This window comes from Charadrius vociferus, unplaced genomic scaffold (assembly GCF_000708025.1).
Source record: "Charadrius vociferus isolate BGI_N301 unplaced genomic scaffold, ASM70802v2 scaffold140, whole genome shotgun sequence".
Lineage (NCBI taxonomy): Eukaryota > Metazoa > Chordata > Aves > Charadriiformes > Charadriidae > Charadrius > Charadrius vociferus.
Window position 1 is genome coordinate 295,341 of NW_009646406.1, and position 10,168 is coordinate 305,508.

General features: G+C 40.7%; 1 protein-coding gene across 1 annotated transcript in view; it reads right to left on the reverse strand.

Annotated features, from left to right (window-relative positions):
* Positions 1 to 7,483, reverse strand: part of LGMN (legumain) — a 20,396-nt gene extending 12,913 nt beyond the window's left edge. The window contains exon 1 of the mRNA XM_009895367.1: positions 7,301 to 7,483. Coding sequence (XP_009893669.1) covers positions 7,301 to 7,438 — 138 coding nt within the window. The 5' untranslated portion in view covers positions 7,439 to 7,483. The remainder of the gene's footprint in view (positions 1 to 7,300) is intronic.
* Positions 7,484 to 10,168: the final 2,685 nt, after the last annotated feature.

Here is a 10,168-nt window from a genome sequence, read left to right on the forward strand (position 1 = left end):
CTCCCATGATGCAGAAATAACAATACTCATCAAAGTGATATTACAGTAAATGCAAACCTCTATCAGAACGCCAGATTCTTAATAACGCCAGCCTAAATAATCCTCTTCTTTTAGACCTGCAGTCTGGGAACAACCTAACAGAATACTGACAATCATTTCTAAACTCTAGAACTACAATCTACCACATGCTAGAAAAGCTGTGCAGATTTAATGGAAGAAATCTTGCTTAACAAATGCATACTCCAAACGCAGGCAAAAAGCAAGCTTTAAAGCTTACTTCTGTTGAACTAATGAATTTTTTGGTTTGTAAACCAAACTGAAGTGGTTTAAGTGGACCTACATAAGTTCTGATGACTTGGGAATATTAGTGATTTTTACTAGTTTAACTGAAAGGACACTGTAAAATCCTGTCACTTTCCAACCCTTGGTCTTCTAAGTGTGGCTGAAGCTGAAAAGGGAGGGGAGTTGTGCATGACTCTGGGAAGGATGAGGCACATTCAATGCTAATGAACTCTCCCACAGCAAAATCTCTTCCCGTGACTAATGCTGAATTTTAAATTGTCTTTACTAACTAAAGCAGTTCCATTTCCTACTACACAGGCGAGCCTACGTTCTCTTCCACCTATCCCAGACAATCTGCACTGTTTATAGTTTCTCTATTTCCTTGTATGTCATTACACCAGCTGCTGCCTCAACAAGTCAAAAGCTAGAGGTTAAACAGTTATAAAGGCATTGCATGTAATATGAAACAGCAGAGTGCAGGTTTGACTAAACACGTATTTGATTTTCAGAAGCAACCCAAGCAAAAGTAGAAGAAAACAGTAATGAGGGCACCTCTGCACTGACTGAAGAGCAGATCACAGATCCCCTCTCACTCCGCAGACATAAAGCACTTCTGTTATGCTGACAGAAACAGTTATAGGCTGGCAACACAGGGAAATGCTTAGGCATACCATAGTGATATAATATCAACATATTCAAGCAGCAAGTGTATGTGCTCCCACAGACATGTGACTGGCCAGCAGGGACTTCAGAAGTGGTTTTAATTAATAACAAAGTACTGAAAATTAGTTAAGCTTTGCAAATGCATATTATCAGCTTTTTTTGTCTGTTCTCTCCTTCCTTCCAATTCATTGACTGTTTGCTCACTGTGTCCTGTCTTACTAATATAGACATTGGTGGTAAATTTAAACTGGTCAATCTCCCTAGTGTGGAGGGAAACAGATCAATGTAATTCATTCCCCTCAACCTTAACTGTTTGGGGATTCTCCCAGCCTTTTAAGGCTTTTGGTAAGGGAACTGTACCTGCTGGAAGCATAATGGTATCACCAACAAAGGCCAGAGCAGCAAAAACATGTATTGCCGCTAAAACTCCATTGACTAGAACAGGATAGTTCTGAGTAAACAGTTGGGTTGTTTTTTTTACATAGAATTAGCTGACCTGACTGGCCACCTTTGATGTTGGTCAATTGTTCCTCCTGTTGCCTCCCGTATGCATTAAAAAAAAAATCTCTATAAAACCAGAACAGAAACAGTCTGCTGCTAGAGTAGGGAGGCGTACGCAAATCTAGAGTATTTCCTGTTGATGCACAACTGCCTCACAAATACTGCTATTTGAGCTTTATTTCTTCCAGAAATACTTCTGGTATAGCTGTACCTGTAAACTACCCTAAAAGAGACAGCTAATACTGTTCCAGATCCCTTCTTGGTATTATTCTTGTTGGTTTAGTATGTGAAACGAAAGCTCTAAATGTTTACTGGATAAATTGCCCCTAAATGCAAATCATGCTTCTGTGGCCATGATTTGGGGTGGGTAGCAGCTGCCCTGCACAGAAGAACAGAAGAGGAGAAGATATAGCCGTACAGCTGCCACCGCACAATGGACCTCATGTGCCAGTTCCAAAATGGACAGTTAATGGCATGGTTCAGCCCTTTCACCCCTAGGTTAGTCTAACCCTGTTGCTACAGCAGCAAATTTCCATGGAACATCTATGCTTAAATTTGCTTAAGTAACTCCTAGATTTTGAAAGCATGGGGATCAGAGGTGGAATTCCCCTATTTTCCTGGGATGGGCATTTTATTTCCCAAAATGTACATTTGGGGGCAATTCTAAAAGGAAAAAAAAAAAAAACAAAAAAACAAAACACCCCAACTTTCTTCTGGCATACAGCTGTTTAAGCATTTGAGTGACACAGCTTTCAAGCAGACTGTTCTGGGGGGGGGGGGGGGGGTGGAAAAATCAAGTTATTTTATGACACATGCACGCATAAATAGTGCCTAAAGGGAAAAGCTTGGACTTTGGTGAATTTGGTTACTTCTGGTCTTATGACTGCTAGGTTCATGGCTAAGCAGCATGTGTAATGAACCGTCAGCTTCATTGCAAAGTGTATTGTTCCCATTACAGGTACACTGAAACGCCACAGTCTAAAAAAGAATGAACTCTAATATATAAGCACAGCAGAAGAAATACCAGCCATGTGTCGTTCCCCTGCTTACACATACATCAGTGAATCAGCCAAAAACTCTAACTGTATTTAAGAGCTTAGAAAAGGTTTTCCCATAGCTTCAGTTACAATTTTGTGAGCACAGTGAGGAAATGTTAATTGAAGCCAAGTAGCCAAAGCATCTTTAATGCCTGTTACCTGCAAGACTAGAGAATTTAGGACTGTTCTGGAATAAGATACTGCTCTGGTTGGTTGGGTCCAAAACTCTGAATAAATACGTGCCCCGGCCCATAAAGCTCAGTAAGTATAAGGCTAAAAACAATAACTGAAAACGGACTCACGTACGCGAATTCAACTGTTTTTAATTTTCAGCATTTTAATTTTACCAGACTTTTTCAGCTATTTTTCTCTTAAAGTATGTACTCCACCTTTAGTAAGACTGTTTCACATCGGGCTTTTCCATTGACTATGTCCTGTGGAGTATCCACAAAGTATTGGTCTGTCTCTTTCTGGTCTGTTTGTGAAGCCAGCTGTAGGTTTCAGTTAGCTGGTACAATCACCTTTCAGGAGTATATACAAAATTATATTTCTTTAAAGGACAACTAGTTTGTTGGCTCATTCTCTAAATCTACCAGTAGCATTTAGTCCTGTATTTGCTCTCGTATGTCACTAAGGTTTCCAGAGAGGTATCATCTAGCTCTGCATAGTAGAGAGCCAGGGAAGAGGGAAGTACTCTTTCTGGTGTATATTATGAGTACTTAGTTGCATTTAGGGAATAGCAGGCAGTCTGGTAATAAGAAAGCTGCTACAGGGAAGTCAGAATAACTGCTGAGTAGCAGAGAGGGGCACGTCTATATTCCTTCCACAGCCCAAGCAACTCTAACTAAAAACACTGAGATATGCCTGAAAACCCCAAAGAACTGAGAAGCCACAAGCATAAGGCAATATACAAGTAAGCCTGTCACACTGGGCTGTATACTCTTCAAAACACTTCAAATTTAGTTTAGAAACTTGAGAAGATAAATGTGTAAGACAAGTTTAGATCATCCCGATTAGGAAACAGTCCCAGTTCAGCTACCACAGAGGCAACAAGCGCCTGCAAGGTGTGAATCTCGCTCATAGAGAAGTGCAAACAGTGGTTTTTCCTTATCTTGTCTACACTTGAGGTTTATGCCACTGATAGTGGATCCTGACCACTGACAGCTGCATTACAAGTCTTAGAAGGAGTTTCAGATTCCTTGAGGTTACAGGTGCAAACTCAGCATTTACAGGGTCTGGCACAGCCTTTACAAACTTACTGTTCATGGGGCCTGTACAGCATGCAATGACAGACTATTTTCCCCACATATTTTCATGTATGGAACTAGAGACATTTTTGAAGGTATAATATTCTTCTCCTTTTATGGTTGTTCAGTCCGATGAACACATCCTGCTATCAGGTAAGCATTGCGGAAGGCAACAGAGTAAGTTTTGACTGTGTTGTGTGCAGACAGCATGCAAAACAACTGGAGCTCATAAAATACAAATGTAATACAAACACACAACATCATGTATTAACTGTACCCTGAACAGCTGAACTGAGCCATTGCAACTCAGAGATGTGTCAGCTGAGGTCTCAGATTACAAAGGGATATTATGAGTGTTTAGTTGCATGTAGGGAATAGCAACCAGTCCGGTAATAAAAAAGTGTCACATTGAGTAACAACTTACAGGAACATTCACATGTACAAAATTACTCGTACACAGGCTAGAACAGAGAAGTCCTGAGGAAGAAAGGTGATGGCAGGAGGAAAGTAAATTAGAGTACAACATATTTTCTCCTGCAGTTTCTCCCTTGGAAAGCAAAAAAAATAAACAAGTCTGCAATCCTGGAGCGCTGCTTCGCTTTCTGACAGTACAGGTATTATTCTACTGAAAAATAACATGCGTCTCTGCGTGTGTTCGCTATAGAATGACTTTCATGATGGATGAAGCATAGAACTGGAAGTCCACGTCCTATTCCTGGTTCCACTGCAAGCAACTTGCGCAAATAATCTGAATACTTAACAGTGCTTTTGCTTCCAGCACTGGAACACTAACACAAAGACATGGTGATGAGACTGCATAACGTTTCCAAAAATCTGTTATAACTCCTCATATTTCTGTAGTAACTTTCTTTCTCTGTATAACTCTCCTAAAAGTCTATGGTTCAGTCATTTTTGCTGGGAACAAGATCCTCAATTTTTTGATACCCAAGGCACCCTTCTCTGGATTACACTTCACAGCACACACAGAGTGGATTTTCCAGGACTACCTGCTGGGTCTGTCCCACACGATGCCATCCCCACCATGGGTGCTCACTGCTGCCAGGCTCTTGCTAGGCAAGGCAGCACAGGATGCCAAGGATCCTTCACAAAGACTCTTATTTTATGATGCTGATTTCGTAACTTTGATATAATTATTAGCTGTGTTCTTATTTTCTCTTTTTTTTTTTTCCAAATGTTAATGCAGTACCTGAAGCAAGCAGCAGATGTTAGAAATTTCTAGGATTGAGATTCAGAACAATTTGACATTGCATATACTTTGCATTGTTAGTTGACGTTATCGTCAAAAATACGGTGCTTAAAGAAATCCCATTCTCGTTTTTCTAACCTTGAAAAGCAATTACTAACTGTCTGCAAAGCATGACCACGCTCAAAAGTTAATTTGCTTCTGCGAAACTGGCATGTTCAAAAGACTTATTGTTGGACAAATATGTAAGTGTGTTCTTCTTGTGTTCATAACTCCAGTACACTTGGCAGATACACTTGCCATCGAAGGCTCACTGACAGAAAAGTTAAAAACCTCTATGCTTGGGCAACTGTAGAAAAGGAATTCTCATGAGCCACAGCTTCAAAAATACAGTTTTATTTAGACAATGAATGCTGCGGTATTAACTCCTCCTAGAGTGGAAGGGAGCCAGCGAGACTGGTTATACAGCAATAGCAATAACCAGAGCACAACTCAGTAATTATATTTAGACACCCCAGGGTGGGTAGTGACCAAGTACAACACTAGCATTTTTCTAATTGTTTTCCAATTTCAACTTTTAAAATACCATTTTTTAAGATTTAATTTTAGATACAAATAGTTTATATTAAGACCATAACATTCCAACTGTGGTTATTAGGCGATAGCTACAGTGTAAGGAGCTGGCAAAATTCCTAAAAACAATTTGCCAAAGTATTGAGCTAGCACTTGCCAGCAACAGGTTCTTCTTCAGATGCAACAAGCTCGTCAGTCTGGTTCATTTAGTTTTAAGCTCACCACCGTGCTGAAAGTTACAAACCGATTGTGAGCTGAGGGGGAGGAGAAACATATACATAAAACCCAGCATGCCCAACACACAGAAAGCTTGTTTCTTCCTCAGTTAACACACATAGAGAGGATTAAGCCTCTCTAGATTTTACAGGCAGTTACAGTAAAAATAATAAATACTTTAAAAGTTTCAGTGTTCAGCAAATCAGCTTGATATATACCCAAATACATGTAATATGGTTTAACTTCTAAAATGCTGGTTTTCCATCTTAACATGAGAAGGAACTTCTTTACTTTGAGGGTAGTGGAGCACTGGAACAGGCTGCCCAGAGAGGTGGTGGAGTCTCCCACTCTGGAGACATTCAAAACCCCCCTGGACGCTGCCCTGTGCAACGTGCTGTAGGTGACCCTGCTCTGGCAGGGGGGTTGGACTAGATGATCTCCAGAGGTCCCTTCCAACCCTAACCATTCTGTGAATTCTGTACACTAGTGTTTCAATCTCTGTTCAAGTTCACCTTAACCAACAACAGTCTAGTAACTATTTTTCTAACACTTAGAAATATATAGATATATACATAAATCAGAATTAAATGGACTGTGTTCTGCAGGAAAGCAAGAGATAGTTCCAAGTTTAGAGCAAAGACTGCATTTAGGTGTACATTAAGCTGTTTAAGGGATTGCCCAAGAATTCCCCAAAGGGAAAAACTGCTGTAGTCTCCTGACTACTGATATTATAAGTCTTGAACTTAAGCAGAGTTAAATCACTTGGATTTAATCCTGTCCATCCTGACACTCACACTCAGACCACAGTTGTACAACACACTGGCTTTGACAGCAGTGTCAAACTCAGGAGTTCCTGTTCCCTTTTCTCCTCTTTCTGCCCTTCACCCAGCTCCCTGCATCACAGTGCACTGTACCCTTGTTGTGCCAACACAACTCTGAGGCCACGCTGTCCAACACAGTGAGCAAACTGGTTCAGGTTAAAAAGAACCCCCTTCTGCACGTCCTCCACCCCACAAAAACATACTGAGCATTTGTAGCCTTTGCAGATTTTTTTAACTGGAGAGAAGAAAGGGAGATTTTTCTGAACATAAGCAAAAGAGGAAAACAAATGGAAAGAAGCATGCATGTGTCTCAAAATGAGGTTTAATTCAAGACATCATTTGTTTACCTGCAAGTTGGAGTTAGATCCTCCAGCCTAGTAACAGAATATTTAGCCTAAATCATACACGTCTCCCAGGATGCAGAAGGGTCATTAGAGGAAGAATACTCCTCCTCCTGCTAATGACAGCTTTTCAAAAGATGAATGACTGGACAAAGTTGTAAGAAAAAAAAAAAATCAAATAGTAAAATGAGTAGTGGAGGGGAATTCTAAGGGTGAGAATGACAAGAATTAAGACCAGGCTGTGAGTGAATCTTGTTGCTGTTTGTTTTGAAAACTTCACACACTACTGGAAGTCTAGAAGCGGAAGCACTTGCCCAAATGACTAGTCTAGGCAGCTACCATCTCCCCACAATTGTCAGAGCAGGCATTTTCTGGAGAGTGGCCAGCATCAGCATGTGTGACCAGTGGTCCTTACCTGGTGTCGATAGTTGTACCAGCCATTTGAACCTGCAACGATCACCACCCAGTGCTTGCCTCCATCTTCAGGTTCTTCCATGGGGAACGTGCTGATGCCCAGAGCACAGCCCAGCAGCAAAACTGCTTTCCATATCATCTCTCTTCTTTATTGACTCCACAAATGGAAAAAAAAAAAAAATCCCTAATAAAGAAGTTTGAGAGAAGTAGATCAGAGGACACGAGTCAAAAATAAAACAAACACAAAACAAACATCAGTAGTATCACAACTAGAAGCTTTTCTTGCTTGTGGGGATTTTTTGTGTTTTACAGACCATTCAACCCACAGTACAATTTCTGGTCATATCTTCCTTTAGCACCAAGCTGCTTCTAGTTACAAGAGTCTTCTGTCAGCTTTCAAATCTGACTGAAAGCAATTCCGAATAGGACAACCAAGTCTTTCAGCTCCCTCTGGTTGTTTTGTTCTATAATAGCTGGTAATGAATAAGCCTTAAATACAGAGCAAGCCTCGCTATCAAGTATTTCACAGATAAAATTTCAGATTAGTACTGTCCTCTTGGTCTCTGCTTATGTAGTTCACTGGTTTCCACTCGCTGGCAATTAGCCCATTATTATTGAGTCAAATCCCAGCTCACGTAGGCACAAGGATGCATAGACATGGAGACTCGCTTGGGAGTTGGAAGGTCAGAGTGTCACAAAATCTCTCTGTACCTGCAAAAGCAGAGAGGGTGGAGAGAGGTCCTGCCGCTGTTCTGCACAAGGTACAGCCCTAACTGCTGGGGCTGGGGGGACGTGCAGATTGCCAGAGCCTCATGCTATTTGTGCAACCTGTTACCCTAGTGGAGAGCAAATGTGAACCGGTACCACATGAAAGAGTAGCATTTTCATCTCTTTTGCACAACGGTTAAGTGTTTGCCCAAGGCGCACAGCAAGAGAATCGGCTCTGAGCCTGTGGACGTCAAATTCAGAAAAGCAGAGCCAGAGAGGCAGTTTGAGCCCAAGCAGAAACGACTAGAAGCAGTGTCCCCACTAGTGAACTTCCTGAGCACCTTGATTGTCTGATAAGTGTTTGCTAGAAAAGCAAACAATCTGGCCATATCTAATCAAAGGTTTGCTTTTGGTTTTTGGTTGGTGGGGTGTTTTTTTTTTTTTTTGGGGGGGGGGGTTGTTTGTTTTTTTGGTGGGTTTTTTTTTGGGGGGGGAATGTATATTGGTCACAGTCTCAGGTCTGCTGCATCCAACATGTCCTCATAAAGCAAACCCCCTTGAAGAACTGCATGCTCTTGGCATATGCACAAAAATGAGATACTTTCCCATGCACTGAGAGATGGGATTTTATGTTGTTCTACCTACAGAAAAGGTATTTTTGAGGTTGATCATTGTTGCTATAGAGGCAAGGGGTGTTGTAGTAAGAGATAGTCTACATTAACATGGTTTTCTCTGGAATAAAAGCTGGGAACTCCCAAGCCATAGGACACAGTCACAAAGCACAACATCAAAGCTACCACTAAACCAAATAACTAAACTGTATCTAAGTCAGTCTCAGTTCCCCACAGCCAAAACCATCCATCTGCAGCCACTCAAAGGAGGCTGAAACAGAGCAGTAGCCAGCTCATCTCCAAAGCAGCTGTGCACAGTGAAGACTGCTAATGTAACATGTAGTATGGGTCTTTCCAACAGTGGATCTACTGGTCACCAAGATTAAGTCTTGCAGGCAGCAGTGTGAAAAATATATATTTTTGGAACATTTGTTGGGGGTTTTTTTGTTTGTTTGTGGTTGGTTTTTTTTTTTTCTTTCTAATGGAGGTAGATCCAAGTAAAGGAAGTAATGTTAGCACATCAGCTCCCATAGGAAGAGCTGTTACCACACAGAAAAACTCCAGAACAGAAAGGAAAAGACAGAACCAGAAGTTAAGTGCTATGACACTGCTTCTTCCAAAAACTCATTTGAATCTAGGAAACTTATCTTTCAGGAATAAGCCACTCCTGTAACTGCCTGCAGGAGTGAGAATAATACATGATAATTTAACAGTTTCGGGTTTGTTGTATTATTAGCTACTTCAGCAGTTAAGCAGATATGAAGGAATAAGCAGAATTCTTCTGCAGTTTGATAGACAGTTACAATATCTCATGTTGAGTTGGAATTGTAAATTCTTGTCATTGTTGTCGCCAAACAATGACAGGTGGCTTTGTATAGCAACTATGCCTTGTCAATTCTTCAGATGATTAAAACAAACAACACACTAACAACTGCCGTGAAGTTACACTGTGTTTACAACATCCACAAAAACTGCCTACTCTGTTGCCTACAGCACTGCTAAGATTCAGACCAAGTTGTTTAAAACTTCTGTAAAGTGCCCCAATACACAATGGGCCAACAAGCCTATTCATTCCCAATATTCAGCTTCAGGTATATCTAACTCCTAAAATAATATTAGGCAAGAAAAGAAAATCAATATATTTTAGACAATATGAAGCCGAATTTCATGCAAACAGATCCCTCGAGCTCAGTATCTGTTTCATGAGAAGGAACTTTTTTCCATGTTCATTAAAGCATAACTTTTCATTTCTCCAACAAAAAACATTACTTACAGTTACATGAAAAATACAAAGAGAAAATTAATAGTTCAAATGATTGTTGAAGGGCTGGAGATCCTTCCACTCAGTTCTTTGAGATGTAAATCATTAATTCAAATCCAGGACATATCAATAGAAGCCGCGTTGCTGCCATCTGCTCACTGGGTCATATAACATGATGGCTAATTTCAAGGCAGATCCTAGGGGACAGGCATCCATCACATGGAAACTAGTCACTGCCACCCGCTGCCAGTTACTGACATACCATGGAACAGAGACTAAAGTAGCTTCA